General features: G+C 46.2%; 1 protein-coding gene across 5 annotated transcripts in view; it reads right to left on the bottom strand.

Moving 5' to 3' along the window:
• The window catches only part of TMEM131 (transmembrane protein 131), a 252,048-nt gene that overhangs the window by 59,023 nt on the left and 174,991 nt on the right, over positions 1–18,034 (bottom strand). For all 5 annotated transcript variants that reach the window (XM_075336598.1, XM_075336600.1, XM_075336599.1 and 2 more), the window contains exons 25-32: positions 17,723–17,789; positions 14,171–14,322; positions 13,210–13,352; positions 12,753–12,939; positions 10,125–10,310; positions 9,626–9,784; positions 8,176–8,759; positions 26–201 (exon numbers count right to left, since the gene is read on the bottom strand). In XM_075336598.1, coding sequence (XP_075192713.1) covers positions 26–201; positions 8,176–8,759; positions 9,626–9,784; positions 10,125–10,310; positions 12,753–12,939; positions 13,210–13,352; positions 14,171–14,322; positions 17,723–17,789 — 1,654 coding nt within the window. The remainder of the gene's footprint in view (positions 1–25; positions 202–8,175; positions 8,760–9,625; positions 9,785–10,124; positions 10,311–12,752; positions 12,940–13,209; positions 13,353–14,170; positions 14,323–17,722; positions 17,790–18,034) is intronic.

The raw sequence follows: 18,034 nt of genomic DNA, 5'->3' as shown, positions 1-18,034 counted from the left end.
ATTTTCATGTTCCTTGGCATCATACCTCTTTGAGAAGCGACTCTGTGTCAGGATTGGATGTTTCGGTGGTGGTAGAAGAGCTGTCATCATCTGCAAGAGAGTCCTTCAGCTCATCCTCATGTGTCTTGGCTTTTCCTCGTCTTTCTTTCTCTTCTTGTTTCTTTTGATATTTAATTTTATGCGATAGTGATTTCACTTTTCCTAGATGATAAAATATAGAAAAAACATGTCTCAATCTAGTGCGCTAACTAGAAGTATTTCCAATGCTGTATTGACCCTCTCTGACTCAAAGATCTGTACATGTCACAGGCAGAGAATGGTCTTCAGAGACTCCATTGCCAGTCAGAATAGAGCAGTCTGCCATAGAACAGTACAATCCCAGGTTTATAGAAAAAGAAGGGAATTTTGTTTACTTACCGTAAATTCCTTTTCTTCTAGCTCCAATTGGGAGACCCAGACAATTGGGTGTATAGCTATGCCTCCGGAGGCCACACAAAGTATTACACTTAAAAGTGTAAAGCCCCTCCCCTTCTGCCTATACACCCCCCGTGCTCCCACGGGCTCCTCAGTTTTGGTGCAAAAGCAAGAAGGAGGAAAAAATTATAAACTGGTTTAAAGTAAATTCAATCCGAAGGAATATCGGAGAACTGAAACCATTCAACATGAACAACATGTGTACACAAAAAACAGGGGCGGGTGCTGGGTCTCCCAATTGGAGCTAGAAGAAAAGGAATTTACGGTAAGTAAACAAAATTCCCTTCTTCTTTGTCGCTCCATTGGGAGACCCAGACAATTGGGACGTCCAAAAGCAGTCCCTGGGTGGGTAAATAATACCTCATAATAGAGCCGTAACCGGCTCCGTCCTACAGGTGGGCAACCGCCGCCTGAAGGACTCGCCTACCTAGGCTGGCATCTGCCGAAGCATAGGTATGCACCTGATAGTGTTTCGTGAAAGTGTGCAGGCTCGACCAGGTAGCTGCCTGACACACCTGAGCCGTAGCCTGGTGTCGCAAGGCCCAGGACGCTCCCACGGCCCTGGTGGAATGGGCCTTCAGCCCTGAGGGAACCGGAAGCCCCGAGGAACGATAAGCTTCGAGAATTGGTTCCTTGATCCACCGAGCCAGGGTTGATTTGGAAGCTTGTGTCCCTTTACGCTGGCCAGCGACAAGGACAAAAAGTGCATCCGAGCGGCGCAGGGGCGCCGTACGAGAAATGTAGACTCTGAGTGCTCTCACCAGATCTAACAAGTGCAAATCCTTTTCACACTGGTGAACTGGATGAGGGCAAAAAGAAGGTAAGGAGATATCCTGATTGAGAGGAAAGGGGGATACCGCCTTAGGGAGGAATTCCGGAACCGGACGCAGAACCACCTTGTCCTGGTGAAACACCAGGAAAGGAGCTTTGCAAGACAACGCTGCTAGCTCAGACACTCTCCGAAGTGAAGTGACTGCTACTAGGAAAACCACTTTCTGCGAAAGGCGTGCGAGAGAAATATCCCTCATTGGCTCGAACGGTGGTTTCTGAAGAACCATCAGCACCCTGTTCAGATCCCAGGGTTCTAACGGACGCTTTTAAGGAGGGACGATGTGACAAACCCCTTGCAGGAATGTGCGTACCTGTGGAAGTCTGGCCAGGCGCTTCTGAAAAAACACAGAGAGCGCAGAGACTTGTCCCTTAAGGCAGCCGAGCGACAAACCCTTTTCCAATCCGGATTGAAGAAAGGACAGAAAAGTGGGCAAGGCCAATGGCCAGGGAGAAAAACCCTGAGCAGAGCACCACGACAGGAATATTTTCCACGTCCTGTGGTAGATCTTGGCGGACGTTGGTTTCCTAGCCTGTCTCATAGTGGCAATGACCTCTTGAGATAATCCTGAAGACGCTAAGATCCAGGACTCAATGGCCAAACAGTCAGGTTGAGGGCTGCAGAATTCAGATGGAAAAACGGCCCTTGAGACAGCAAGCCTGGTCGGTCTGGTAGTGCCCACGGTTGGCCGACCGTGAGATGCCACAGATCCGGGTACCATGACCTCCTCGGCCAGTCTGGAGCGACGAGGATGGCACGGCGGCAGTCGGCCCTGATCTTGCGTAACACTCTGGGCAACAGTGCCAGAGGAGGAAACACATAAGGGAGTTGAAACTGCGACCAATCCTGAACTAAGGCGTCTGCCGCCAGAGCTCTGTGATCGTGAGATCGTGCCATGAATGCCGTGACCTTGTTGTTGTGCCGGGACGCCATTAGGTCGACGTCCGGCATCCCCCAGCGGCAACAGATCTCTTGAAACACATCCGGGTGAAGGGACCATTCCCCTGCGTCCATGCCCTGGCGACTGAGAAAGTCTGCTTCCCAGTTTTCCACGCCCGGGATGTGAACTGCGGAGATGGTGGAGGCCGTGGCTTCCACCCACATCAAAATCCGCCGGACTTCCTGGAAGGCTTGCCGACTGCGTGTTCCACCTTGGTGGTTGATGTAAGCCACCGCTGTGGAGTTGTCCGACTGAATTCGGATCTGCTTGCCTTCCAGCCACTGCTGGAACGCTTTTAGGGCAAGATACACTGCCCTGATCTCCAGAACATTGATCTGAAGTGAGGACTCTTGCTGAGTCCACGTACCCTGAGCCCTGTGGTGGAGGAAGACTGCTCCCCACCCTGACAGACTCGCGTCCGTCGTGACCACCGCCCAGGATGGGGGTAGGAAGGATTTCCCCTTCGATAATGAAGTGGGAAGAAGCCACCACCGAAGGGAAGCTTTGGTTGCCTGAGAGAGGGAGACGTTCCTGTCTAGGGACGTCGGCTTCCTGTCCCATTTTCGTAGGATGTCCCATTGAAGAGGACGCAGGTGAAACTGCGCAAAAGGGACTGCCTCCATTGCTGCCACCATCTTCCCCAGGAAGTGCATGAGGCGCCTCAAGGGGTGTGACTGACCTTGAAGGAGAGATTGCAACCCTGTCTGCAGTGACCGCTGTTTGTTCAGCGGAAGCTTCACTATCGCTGAGAGAGTATGAAACTCCATGCCAAGATATGTCAGCGATTGGACCGGTGTCAGATTTGACTTTGGAAAATTGATGATCCACCCGAAACTCTGGAGAGTCTCCAGAGTAACGTTGAGGCTGTGTTGGCATGCCTCTTGAGAGGGTGCCTTGACCAGCAGATCGTCTAAGTAAGGTATCACCGAGTGACCCTGAGAGTGGAGGACCGCAACTACTGTAGCCATGACCTTGGTGAAAACCCTTGGGGCTGTCGCCAGGCCGAACGGCAGTGCCGCGAACTGAAGGTGTTCGTCTCCCATGGCGAAGCGCAGGAAGCGCTGATGCTCTGGAGCAATCGGTACGTGGAGATAAGCATCTTTGATATCGATCGATGCAAGGAAATCTCCTTGGGACATTGAGGCGATGACGGAGCGGAGGGATTCCATCCGGAACCGCCTGGTCTTTACGTGTTTGTTGAGCAGTTTTAGGTCCAGAACAGGACGGAAAGATCCGTCCTTCTTTGGAACCACAAACAGGTTGGAGTAAAAACCGTGACCCTGTTGCTGATGAGGAACCGGGACCACCACTCCTTCTGCCTTCAGAGTGCCCACCGCCTGCAGAAGAGCATCGGCTCGCTCGGGAGGCGGAGATGTTCTGAAGAATCGAGTCGGAGGACGAGAGCTGAACTCTATCCTGTAACCGTGAGACAAAATGTCTCTCACCCAACGGTCTTTTACTTGTGGCAGCCAGGTGTCGCAAAAGCGGGAGAGCCTGCCACCGACCGAGGATGCGGTGTGAGGAGGCCGTAAGTCATGAGGAAGCCGCCTTGGTAGCGGCACCTCCGGCGGTCTTTTTAGGGCGTGACTTAGACCGCCATGAATCGGAGTTCCTCTGAGCCTTCTGGGGCCTTTTGGACGAGGAGAATTGGGACCTGCCCGCACCCCGAAAGGACCGAAACCTTGACTGTCCCCTCCTCTGTTGGGATGTGTTTGGTTTGGCCTGGGGTAAGGATGTTTCCTTTCCCTTGGATTGTTTGATGATTTCATCCAATCTCTCACCAAACAAACGGTCGCCAGAAAATGGCAAACTGGTTAAGCACTTTTTGGAAGCAGAATCTGCCTTCCATTCCCGTAGCCACAAGGCCCTGCGTATTGCCACCGAATTGGCGGATGCTACCGCCGTACGGCTCGCAGAGTCCAGGACAGCATTAATAGCGTAGGACGCAAATGCCGACGTTTGAGAGGTTATGGACGCCACCTGCGGCGCAGACGTACGTGTGAGTGCGTCAATTTGCGCTTGACCCGCAGAGATAGCTTGGAGTGCCCATACGGCTGCGAATGCTGGAGCAAAAGACGCGCCGATAGCTTCATAGATGGATTTCAACCAGAGCTCCATCTGTCTGTCAGTGGCATCCTTGAGTGAAGCCCCATCTTCAACTGCAACTATGGATCTAGCCGCCAGTCTGGAGATTGGAGGATCCACCTTGGGACACTGAGTCCAGCCCTTGACCACGTCAGGGGGGAAGGGATAACGTGTATCCTTAAGGCGCTTGGAAAAACGCTTATCTGGACAAGCTCGGTGTTTCTGGACTGCCTCTCTGAAGTCAGAGTGGTCCAGAAACAAACTCGTTGTACGCTTGGGAAACCTGAAACGGAATTTCTCCTGCTGAGAAGCTGACTCCTCTACTGGAGGAGCTGAGGGAGAAATATCCAACATTTGATTGATGGACGCGATAAGATCATTCACTATGGCGTCCCCATCAGGAGTATCAAGGTTGAGAACGGCCTCAGGATCTGAATCCTGATCAGCTACCTCCGCTTCATCATACAGAGAGTCCTCCCGCTGAGACCCTGAACAATGTGATGATGTCGAGGGAAATTCCCAGCGAGCTCGCTTAGGCGGTCTGGGGCTGCGGTCCGTGTCAGAGACCTCACCCTGGGATCTATGAGACACCCCGGAAGAACATTGTTGTTCCGAATGAGGGGGACCAGGGAGCAATGATTCCCCAGTGCCCATGGCCTGAGGTACTGGTCTGGACTGCAAAGCTTCTAATATCTTAACCATAGTCTCAGAAAGTCTTTCAGTAAAAACTGCAAACTCTGTCCCTGTCACCTGGACAGTGTTAACAGGTGGTTCCTCCTGGGCCACCCTTAGCAGAGGCTCCGGCTGAGTAAGTGCCACAGGGGCCGAGCATTGCACACAATGAGGGTCAGTGGAACCTGCCGGCAGTATAGCCGTACATGCGGCGCAGGCAGCATAGTAAGCCTGTGCTTTGGCACCCTTGCTTCTTGTGGACGACATGCTGTTGTCTCCTCTGAGCAATCCAGGAGGGTATATAGCCAAAAATCAACCGTGCACCATACAGTGTAAAGTATAGCCTATAATCATATAATCTATAAGTACACTTCTGCACTAGTGGGGCCAGCAGGTGCTGCTTACCGCCCGCTCAAAGCGGTTGTGTGGTCACCAGAATCCCTGCCTGGGTCTCCCTGAGCTTGTCTCCCCTCTCCAGCGTCAGAAGAGCTGACAGGAATGGCTGCCGGCGTCCTGAGGAGAGGAGGGGGCCGTGGGCGTGCCCTAGAAAGTGCGGGAATCTGGTGCCCCACTGTGCACAGTGAGGGGGGTGGAGTATGCAAAGCATGTTCCAGCCCCAGTGCTGACGTCCTGTACAGCGTCCCGCCCTTCCCCTGACTGGCAGGCCTGGGGGCGGGAAAAAAGTGAGACTAGGCCGCAAAAGCCAGGGACTAAAGTTATAAGCGCGGCCGGCGTATGAGCGCGGTCGGCGCGGTAGTCCCCGGCGTACTAACATTCCCAGTCGCGCTGCAGTGTGAAATGGCAGCGCGCGGTCAGCGCGGTAGTCCCCAGTAACACTAACACACCCAGCCACGCTGCAGTGTGTGATGGCACAAGCGCGGTCAGCGCTGCGGTCCCCGGCGCACTAACACACCCAGCAATGCTGGAGTGTTTCTGTGCGCTGTCCCTACGGGGACACCGAGTACCTCAAAGTAGCAGGGCCTTGTCCCTGACGATACTCGGCTCCTTATCCAGCAGAGTCCCCAGGAGCTGTGGATGGAGCACGGTCTCCTGCCTGGAGACCGATTAGGATCCCACTTCACCCAGAGCCCTAAGGGGATGGGGAAGGAAAACAGCATGTGGGCTCCAGCCTCCGTACCCGCAATGGGTACCTCAACCTTAACAACACCGCCAAGAGTGGGGTGAGAAGGGAGCATGCTGGGGGCCCTGTTATGGGCCCTCTTTTCTTCCATCCGACATAGTCAGCAGCTGCTGCTGACTAAGCTGTGGAGCTATGCGTGGATGTCTGCCTCCTTCGCACAAAGCATGAAAACTGAGGAGCCCGTGGGAGCACGGGGGGTGTATAGGCAGAAGGGGAGGGGCTTTACACTTTTAAGTGTAATACTTTGTGTGGCCTCCGGAGGCATAGCTATACACCCAATTGTCTGGGTCTCCCAATGGAGCGACAAAGAAAAATAAAATCCAAATGTGAAGGAATAGTGAAAAAAGTGCAATTGCATTTTTGTTTGTTTGTTTTTTTTATTCACCATGTTCACTATATGGTAAAACTAACATGTCAGTATGATGCCTCCCATCGCTACGAGTTTGTACATACCAAATATGTATAGTTTTACTTTTCTTTTATCCAAGGGGTGAAAACAAAATTCAGAATTTTGTCCGAAAAAAAAAGTAGCACTTTTGTTGTCATTTTCTGAGACTCGTAGCATTCTCATTTTCTGGGATCTGGGGCTCAGTCATGGCTTATTTTTTGCGTCTTGAGCGGTCGTTTGTAATGTTACTACCATGTTTCCCCGATAGTAAGACACCCCCGATAGTAAGACGTAGTGGGGGTTTTGGGGGGTCGGCTAATGTAAGACGTACCCCGAAAGTAAGACGTAGTAAAAATGTATTTATTTATTTTTTTCCCTCTTTACAGTACAGTTACAGCGGCAAAGCGCTCAGCTGAGAGCCCTGACATGCCGCCGGCAAAGCGCTCAGCTGAGAGCTGACACATGCCGGCGGTCGGGCGCTCAGCTGAGCGCTCGGCTACCGAGAAATGTTGAAATGTTGCAGTAATGTTGTCCGTGGTCCATCAGGACCATGGACAACATACAAAATCACACAGCCTCAGTGCCCTCATGTGCAGCCGCTGATGGTTAAGTTTCCTTAACTTGCGGTACACTTAGGGCGCAATCGCGGCAAGTCCCCATACGGTAAATTGCATGGAGACTTGCTGCGATTGCTGTGGGATTTTTTCCAATATAAGACATACCCCGAAAGTAAGACATAGTGGCACTTTTGGGGGTAAAAAGAAAGTAAGACACTGTCTTACTTTCGGGGAAACACGGTATATCTGTGTAGATGGGATGTTTTGATCGTTTTGTTATTGCATTTTAAAAAAATGTTGTGGGGACCAAAAAAAAACGTAATTTTGGAATTTGAATTTTTTTCTTGCCTCGCCATTGATCAGATTAATTGATTTTATATTTTGATAGATTGGACATTTCTGAATGTGGCAATACTAAATATGTGTATGTTTTTAATTTTTTAACAATTTTATGGGGCAAAAAGAGGGCGAAAACTTTTTTTACATTTTTTTTTTTTTTAGTTCCACTAGGGAACTTTATGACTGCACAGTCTGATCGCCTGTGCAACTCTGCTGATCAGCAAGTGAGTCATGGCAGCCTCAAAGGTCATCAGCTGACCCCGCGCTACCATCGCAACACATTAGCGTCTCTGATCACATCAAGGGGCCGCCAATGGCAGCTGGGAACGGTGCGATCCCTGCCACGGCCATTTAAATTGCGCTGTCAGTATTTGACAGAGTAATCTAAGGGGTTAACAGGCACGGGTGTCTCTCCTATCCACCTGCGCCTGTTAAGCAGACATGTGCAGGGATTACCGCCAGAGCCCACGGTAACTGCAGGGAGGCGACCAAGGACATACCAGTACGACCTTGATCGTAAAGGGGTTAATGATGTGTGATCCTATCTGATCAGCCACAAGTTCCCTGAAAATGGAATCTATGATGCGAGATAAGTGACTACAGATAAATATTTTTCCAGAATTTTCATTATACTTTTTGAAAAACAATTTATATCATGTTGTCACAATAGCTTCTAAAATCTTATTTGATTTCAGACCAAACTAAAGCTAAACACAAATTCAAGATCTCAATTAAATAGGTTCATGTTACCTTTACTTTTTGTTGCTGGAGATGGAGGTTGTTCTGTGAACACATCTGATGGAGGGTTTTCACAATTGTCAAAATCTTTGTCCATCACTTCTATAAGACTAGTTATGTCAGAGTCATCTGAACTGTGCCTTGTATTACTACCACTATTTCCAAAGTACTCTGGGTGTGAAGAGTTACAGGCCCCAATTCGAGCCATTTCTGCCGGCTGCTCTGCCTGTGGGTTAGGCACTGTTGGTGGTTGTGTTGGCACAAGCTGCTCCTGTAAGCCTGGTCCTTGTGACGGTGCAAGATTTAGTTTTGGTCCACGCATACGCCTTGTTATAGATGAAGTGTGAGCAGCAGAGCTAGAATCTATGGTCAGGGAGGCAGCTTTGCTAGCTGACTGGTTTGTAGACACTTGAGCTGGCATTTTACTGGATACACTGGAGTTCTTTGCTCTGACCGATTCCACATCGGATGTATTCCTGTGCACGCTGGATGCTGGGTTGCTTTGCTTGTGATTACTTGTGGGTCTGGAGCTGGAATTCACACTATACAGCCCTCGGCTAGAGCTATTATTTGAGTCACTTCCAGCAGAATTATAGCTAAAACACAAATATATACAAAGTTATACATGCACTAAATCCGCATTTAACAGTTTTTTTTTAACTAAATGTCAAACATCCTACTCCTCTAGTATTATGGTGTATTTGTAGTCGTGTATTTTCTCACATCATTGAAAGTCTGTGAAACATACGAGTGGACTTATCCATAATTCTATATATGATTCTTACAGAAAAAGGCATGAAATCTGAGTTTTAGGGAGTAATTAACAGAACAAAATTGTATCAACTAGATTTTTTTTTTTATTTCTAAAGCTAGATAAAAAAACAAAAAAAAAAAAAATATGTTTTGGTAGCCATTTTAGATGATCTGCTGGAGAGGTAGGAGATGAGCTGTAACCATCAGCCCGGGATAATGAATGACTGATGAGAAGTGATCTCTACACAAGGGTCTACCTAATTTGAGACTGATTGGTGGAACCACAATATTCATTAAAAAATATTTACCAAAACTTTAACAAAGATTAAACAATAGTTACATTTTAGAGTCGAGCAAAAATATTTGCAGGTCCAGCGGCTATGTCGGATGTCTATGGCGACAAGAGTCTTGCAAACCTGTTGGCAACCCCATCGCCTCTCGTGATCAGTTGATTCAGCAAGAAGTCATGCATGCGTCACGCTGCAACAATAGTGTCACGCTGGGCTGAATAATCCAAAAAAGTGCCAAGGATGCCAGCAGAGAGGAGAAGGATTGCAGGACAACTGACATTGACACTGGACCAGAGTCCTGTAAATCTTTTTGCTCAACCCTATAGTGCATTTCTGATCATAGACTTCATTTCATTGTTATCCTATATACAGAGGAAGAGTAAACCGCTTTAGAACGTTCCGATAAGAAAATTACGTACTTGCTTTCTGTTGATATGCCAACTATTCTTCTCAGATCAAAGGGTCGACCCAACTGAAAAGGAGGATTTGATGCCTCAATGGAGAGACGCCTTCTGAACGGCTCCCATATTCCTTGAGCTTCTAAGTAGGCTGTTCCAATAACCAAAAGAAACAGCAAACTGGGAAAGAAAAGCAAATATAACTTAGAATACAAGCAAAAAAGGTGTAAGAAAATAAACATTTAATATATACAACACTTTTCAATAGTACTATCACTAATGTGTGCAACACAAGAGCTGGGGGACAAGTGGATGAATAGAAGGAACTAGCAAAACCTGTCCTCTGTGCTAAAATCCCAAAATAAGGGCACATGGGTGCGAGCATGTCGCAGGATAGATTATTCAGTTCCTCTGTGTATCCAGTTTCTTTAGCTTTCTTCTATGTAGATCATAAAATTAATGAAGGATGTTTCAGTTCAGTGATATTGAAGAAGATCATAATGAAATTCCACCCATGTACCTCATGATCCCTGAGATAACGACATACAGTGCCAACTCCCAGTTGGGCCGGGGAAGTGCTTCTGCACATGAGGCCAGCATGTGGTATGGAAGCGATGCATTTAATACAAACACAAATTCAGAACCTCCTGCTGTAACAATCTTTAGTTCTCGAATCACTCGTGAGGAGGTGAAGTCTGGTGTAAACCTGAAAAAAAAAAAAAAAGAGAGAGAACAACTGTTTAGAATATGCCGTCACAGAATGGCAATCTAGATTAAACCATATCTGTGAAGAATAGTCAAGCTGTTCAGTATTGTGATTGTCTTTGGAGAATGTGTTATTATATAAAGCCTACAAGGGAAAAAAGGGATCCCACAAAGTTTGTCACGCAGAAGAAAAAAACGTGCGCCAAGCATAAACATCTCTCTGTGGCAAGCAGGCTTTTCCATCTCACAGACAGTGCCCATCTGGGATCAAGGGTAAAATCTAATCGAAGCAAAGATGAGGGGGTATGGAAAGGTGAAATATGGGCAAAAAGAAAAGAAGAAAGTAAATGAGAGGTGCTATTTGGCTCTTTACTCATTTTTTCTCTCCGGCAGGTTCCTGAAAGTAAAACCAGAGTGTCAAGCAACTGCTTGGGTCCTCGAACTTTGCCACCAGATGCTCCATCCTCAAAATAGAACTAGAACCCCCTTTCCAAAGCCCAGTGTATGGTGGGTATCCTGGTATTGCTGCACTAATAAGGTGACCAAATATGAGTGAGCTGATGTGGGTTAGCCATGATAGATGTAGAAAAAGTGACTTTAAAGAAACAAATCTAAACATTTCCTAAGATTGAGATCTTTCATATGTGGATCATCCACATCCACATATAGGGATTTTTTGAATTGACAGGAGCCCATTCATAGACTGTGTCCACTGTGGGTTAATTCTCAGAGCCTCAGCTAAGGGCCCAATGACCAAAATATAAAGGAATGGAGAACGAAGAGGGCGAGGGAGTGAAAAGAAAATGCCTTCTGTACATATATTCAGTATTCCATCTACTCACAATGCAAGCTTGTATATCTACTAGTACATATTACATTATAAGGCTATGTGCGCACTTACCGGATTTTGCCGCGGATTTTTCGCGGATTTGCTGCATGTTTCGCTGCAGAAAATGTTCATAACATCTCTGCAGTGAATCACCAGCAAATCCTATGGAGAAAAAAAAATCCTGTGCGCACTGGGCGGAATTTGACAGCTGCATGTTTTGCTGCGGAAATCCCGCAGCAAAAACAAGTGCATGTCACTTCTTTTCCGCACATCGCTGCGGGATTTCCCTCCATTGACTCAATGTTAATCATGAAATCCCGCAGGGAATAACGCAGGCAGCAAATTCTGTGCGGTTCACTGCGTTTTCCTGCGTTATTCCCTGCGGTATTTCGCGGTTTACCTCCGGTAATGTACATCGCTTGCCTGCGGTTTTGCAGGGAAGTGATGTCATTACAGGAAGAGGAAGCAAAGCAGAGAGTAAACACACACACATCACAGACACAGAACACATCACAGACATAGAACACACAGACACAGACACATAGAACACACATAGAAAGAAAACGGAAATATAGAAAAAAAAGAACGTGGGCTCCGCTGCATATTTACCGTCCAGCCGAGGTAAGCACACAGCGGCGGCCCGGTATTCTCAGGCTGGGGAGGGAGAGGGGCAGGGGTAATGTCCCCCGCCTCACTCCCCCTCCGGCAGCCGAGAATATCAGCCGCAGCTGCCCCGGCACTGTCGCATGCAATATGCGGCAGCACCGGTGTGTCCTCGGCTCTTCTTGCCACCGTGTAGCAGTGGTGGCAAGGTAATACAAGGGGTTAATGTTGGTGGGGGACCACCGCCATTAACCCCAGGCTTGATCATGGCAGCGTCTATGTGACAGCTGACATGATCAACCCGTAAGTAAAGTGAAAAAACCAGACACAGAAAAATCCTTTATTTTAAATAAAACCAACAAGCCTCGTTCACCATTTTATTAACCCCTCCCAAACAAAGCTCCGGCGTAATCCACAGGTCCGACTCCAGCGTCCTGCACTGCTGACATCCAGCCGCGACTGTCACAGACACAGGCTGAATGCAGCAGACAGCAGAGGTAATTACCGGTCATTTCCCACGGCCGGTAATGTGAACTCACTGCCGACCGTGGGAAATGCAGCGATCTGTCCTCTATCCCTCTATCTATCCCTCTATCTATCTATCTGTCTGTCTATCTATCTCTCCCTCTATCTATTCTTCTGTCTATCTACTATCTCAGAATTAAATGACTTTTTTTTTTTTTTTTTTTTTTCCTTCAATGTGCTTTATTGCATTGAATGCAATAAAGCACATCCCAACCCGCACGCGGCAAAACCGCGGCAATACCGCGAATAATACCGCGGTAAAACCGCGGCAAACCGCATGCGGTTTTCGGGTGCGGTTTCCCGCGGTTTTTTACAGCGGGTGCGGTAATCTTTGAGAGCATGCGGAATTTTCACAAGAAAATTCCATTTCCCAGTGCGCACAGAGCCTAAAGCTAATTGATCTGTAATGTTAGATCTACATGCTTTCTGAAGGAGCTTGTTGGTTCTGCTCAGCAAAGGTTACAAAACAGCAAACATTTGACTTACAATATAATAATTTCCTTGGAAGAATTGGGGCCTAGTGCAAACTCCTGACAATTTAATATCTTGAATCCGTATCCTTCACAGGAATACCCGCTGATTTCCATGCTTTTAACTGTGACTTGAAGCTGCCCTGTGTTCTCAATCTTGAATGTTCTTTTAAGAGTGAAGTTTGGCTCTCTGGGCTTTATTTCTGAATGAGAAGAAATACAAAGAAGTCTAAGCCATCACATTCATAGAAACACATGAAAGTTAACCATTTGTTGGACAATTCTGCCACTACTGGCCAACACGTGCCACAAGGAGGAATGGCTCCTCCTCTTCCAGTCCACAGTAAATACACTAAGGATTACAATTTCTTACACTGTATTGTGTTTTTGGTAACCACTATGAGCTTAGATGACATTTGATTAATGCCTGCATGTGAGTGTGACAATGTGCCAGGAGAGAATGTATAACTTACTGTCGGAGCAGTCTTTCAGAAAGGCTTCTGTAATTTTAAACCTCAAGAAGCTCCCTGGACCCGGGGGTTTTCCACCAAACTTAATGTTCTCATTTGCTCCTTGCCCTTTCACCGCTATTACATCAATGACCGTTAAATTGTTTCTGCAAGGCATATGTAAAGCAAAAAGTCAGAAGGAATTTACAAACCATTAATAAGCACCCAGCTAAGTAAATGGAACAAGACTATTTAAACCATGAAAAGCACCCTGGTATTTTAGATGGCAATGCAGAACTGAAACCAGAGCACGTTAGTATGCACTAGTAAACAGTATCCGATGTACAGTCACCATTACTAAGGAAAACCACTCACTAGGGATTGTGAGATTTTGCAGTTCTTATAAACAGAGGTAACAGAGGGGGCCAGGACAATTGTTGTGGGCACGATATTAATCTACATTTAGCAGTAAAAATAAAAAGAAGCATTAAAGGCTACATCTGTTTGTGTTCACAAACTGCAGCCAAAACTGCACCTGGTCAGAGAGGGCATAAAAAATGTCACAAAAATGCTTGTAATTATAGGAACGTTTTTGCTGCGTTTTCGCTGCGTTTTTCACAACATGACGTGACAAATGTTGACAAAAACGCAGTAAGAATGAACAATGTGCAATTTTTTTGTCACAAACTTTTGACAAAGAACTGACAAGTAAACTGCAATGTGCGCATAGCAAATCTGACTTCTCATAGACTTTGCTGGGAAGTCAAATGTCAAAGTTCTGGGCAACAAAACTGCAGCAAAAACGCAGCAAAAAAACACAGCGTGAGCATGTAGCCTTAAAAAGAAAAAGCAACCGAAACAAAATATGTGCTAGCAGTACAGCTAAAAATGCCAAAAATACAAACAGAATGAGGATAATGAATTGCAAAGAATTGGAAGGTTAAACCTTCTAGCAATAACAATCCTACTTCCCATATATACTCACCTGACTACAAGTAATGAAGATACAGTTTTGTTTAGCACTGGAGTAAATCTAACTTTGATGCTTTTTTTCTCTCCAGGCTTAAGAATAATATTAAGAATAGATTGACGGGACAGTCCTTCTGCAAAGCTAGGACTGCTCAGTACAGGCTGCACCTTTTACAATACACAAAAAAAAAGAAGAAAAAAAAGTAAACATTTATTGAACAGATAATTTGGCACAAAGTCATGCAGTCATCTGTAAATCTCATTTGCAAACAATGGAGGTGTCTCACCAGTTAGAATTATAGAGTAGGAAAACTGTCTACAGAAGATTATTAGCCATCACACATAAACATTTCAATCAGTATGCGGGTAATGGAAAAGCAGATGGGGATCAGTAAAGCACCATACAAGTATACATATGCCCTATGGCAGGTCAGGGGTGTAATGTGGCACTGAACCCCAGAAACTGACACTTTGCTATTGAAACTCAAGAGTGCCATGAAAATATGCAGAAAATGTAAATGGGACCTGTCTAGCTGTGCATGTTCCTTTATCTTCTTCTTTTAAAGGGAATCTGTCAGGTACAATATGCACCCAGAGCCACGAGCAGTTCTGGATGCATATTGCTAATCCCTGCCTAAGGGGTACTTCTCACATAGCGAGATCGCTAGCGATATCGCTGCGGAGTCACAGGTTCTGTGACGTATCAGTGTCCTCATCAGCAATCTCGCTGTGTGTGACACTAAGCAGCGATCTGGCCCCTGCTGTGAAATCGCTGCTCGTTACACACAGTGCTAGTTCATTTTTTGCTCATTGCTTTCCCGCTGTGAAGCACACATCGCTGTGTTTGACAGCGAGAGAGCAACGATCTGAATGTGCAGGGAGACGGCTTCTGCGGACGCTGGTAACCAAGGTATACATCGGGTAACCAAGCGAAGCGCTTTGCTTGGTTACCAGATATTTACCTTGGTTACTAGCGTACGCCGCTCTCAGGATGCCAGTGCTGGCTCCCTGCACACATAGCCAGAGTACACATCGGGTAACTAAGCAAAGCGCTTTGCTTAGTAACCTGATGTGTACCCTAGCTACGAGTGCAGGGAGCCAGCGCTAAGCAATGTGCGCTGGTAACCAAAGTAAATATCAGGTAACCAAGCAAAGCATTTTGCTTAGTTACCCGATATTTACCTTCGTTACCAAGCGCAGCATCGTTTCCACGAGTCGCTGGTGGCTGGTCACTGGTCGCTGGTGAGATCTGCCTCATTGACAGCTCACCAGTGACCATGCATCGACGCACCAGCGATCCTGACCAGGTCATATTGTGGTCGGAATCGCTGGTACGTCGTTTAGTGAGATGGTACCCTAACTGTCTCTGTATACACTAGCATATATAAGGAGAGCTTTAGAAAAAGTATTTCTAAAGATCTTTTACCGTATGCTAATGAGCGAGGGGACTAGTACCCTGGGCGTTAGTTCCCCTGGCTAGTGGGCTCCATTAGAATGTTAGTATGTCCCTATGGGCTCCTGTGGGTGTGCTAACATGCTAATAAATATGCAGCGTCACAGGATGATCTCACTCACCTCTCCGCTGCCATTGCCGAACGACACTGGATTTTGGCTTGGGTCATGCGCAGTATGAAGGCGGGCGTACGCGTCCTGGCTTCAAACTGAAGTAGTGCGCATGACCAAAGCTTTGTGGTCATGCACACGGAGCCAAAATCCATCGTCGGACGCGATGGCGGCGGAGAGGTGAGAGAGATCATCTTGCGACGCTGTGTATTTATTAGCATGTTAGCACACCCACAGGAGCCCACAGAGGCATACTAACATGCTAATGGAGCAGACTAGCCAGGGGAACTAACGCCCAGGGTACTAGTTCCCTCGCTCATTAGCATACGGTAAAAGATCTTTAGAAATACTTTTTCTAAAGATCTCTTTATCTATAACTAGTGTATACAGGGACGGTTAGGCAGGGATTAAAAATATGCTAGTATACTTAACTCCCAAGTGTCCGGCATCCAACAAGAATATAAAACGAAGAAGACTGTTCACACCAAAGGGATATTTTCCGTAGCTTTTATTCACATTAAAAGCATCGCTGACAGTAGCTCTTAGTCGTAGCATTATGCTCTGACTAAGAGCTACTGTCAGCTTGAAACGCGTTAGCAATGCTGTTAATGTGAATAAAAGCTACGGAAAATATCCCTTTGGTGTGAACAGTCCCCTTCGTTCTTTATTCTTGTTGGATGCCGGACACTTGGGAGTTAAGTACACTAGTCTGTTACCTGGGAGTTGGCCCAGAGATCTTTGTCCGAGCACCACACCTTATCCTGCAGGACGTTGAATGAACTTTGGATCTGGTGAGCTGATCAACTATTTATAGACTATTAAAAATATGCACCCAGAACTGCTCGAGGTTCTGGGTGCATATTGGACCTGACAGGTTCCCTTTAAGTCTTGTCAGAAGAGCTCTAGTAAATGAGGCTGTAAGTGCACTGAGTGCCTGTGAGCACAGAACTGCTTCTTCCAAGTGCAGACGTCCTCAGTGTACCTCCTACCTGATTTGACTTCTACGCTAGATTTCTCCTGAATCACATTTTATAACTCTCCAAAAAGTGTATCATTAGTTCCACGTGTAATGACAGCCATGTGACTTGTTCCATATGTAAAAGGTGCTTACAGGTTCTCTTAAAGGGGTTATCCATCACCAGAATACAATCTGTATATGGTGTTAAAGACCTGTTTTAGACCTAATGAGGCTGGTGACTCACTTTTAAAATGGATGTCAGAACGGCTGTGCTTTTTTGAAAGTTTTACTGCCCAATATTCAATTGAGCACTTTGCGTGTCCAGCAATAGGAAGCATAGAATATGCATATCTGAAGATCAGGATTTCACAGCCATGACATGGATTTTCAGCGTAAGTATACCAGCCTCTTCAGTTCGTCCCTGGCTTATACCTAAATGTGAATATTTTATAGCATGGCACACACTGAAAGCAGCTTTCTGTGCCTCTATGGGTAAGCTTAGAACAAAGACTGGTCAGTAGTTAATGACAGCTGCTTGTATTGATATTTATGGAACAGACACACACACCGCTATATACACAATATCGCTACTGAAAAAGACACAGCGGTTTACAGTACCAGCAAAGTGAATGAGATTTCTGCATGCACACGAAGCTTATTTTTTTTTATTTGCAGATTTGAAATAAAGTGTTTTTTTTTTTTTTTTTAATCTGCAGCAAATCAATTCTTCCACCATTTTTGCCATGTTTTTCGCCCATTAAAATGAATGGGAACAAAAAAAACCCAAAAAACAAACAAGTAAATGTGTGACAAACATGCAGCAAAAATTAGCATGTATTATACAGTGTTTTTCAGGTCAACATTGTTTTGTGCAGTAGAAAAACCTCCTGCAAATACTAAAACATGTGCACAAGCCCAGCAGGCATTTATGCAAGTGTTTCATCAGAAAGTTGAACAATGTGTTGCATTTTTGGTTTCATAACTTAAAAACAAAAAACGCCAATGTAATGAATCAGCGTCTGTAACAATATACACCCGCATACTTACATTATTTCTAAATACTTTGAATTCAAGTGTCTTCAGATCTATATCCAGCGACTTACTAATATTAAACCTGAGAAAGGAGACAACATTGAGAACTGCAGACACAATTTGAACACAAGATGCCAAAACAGCAGATTTCTCAACTACTGTGTTGGCTCTCACTAGCAGAATCTTTAAATATATTATGTTTGCTGTATTTTATAAAGTCACAAGACCTATGAGAAACGCGTCTCACAACCTCACTAGGTACACACAGGAATGATTCCTCAGTAAGCACTGCTTACGTTGTAGTATCAAATACAATACATTGATGGG

The sequence above is a fragment of the Anomaloglossus baeobatrachus genome, chromosome 2, assembly GCF_048569485.1.
Source record: "Anomaloglossus baeobatrachus isolate aAnoBae1 chromosome 2, aAnoBae1.hap1, whole genome shotgun sequence".
Lineage (NCBI taxonomy): Eukaryota > Metazoa > Chordata > Amphibia > Anura > Aromobatidae > Anomaloglossus > Anomaloglossus baeobatrachus.
This window is presented reverse-complemented; position numbering and strand designations above follow the sequence as displayed.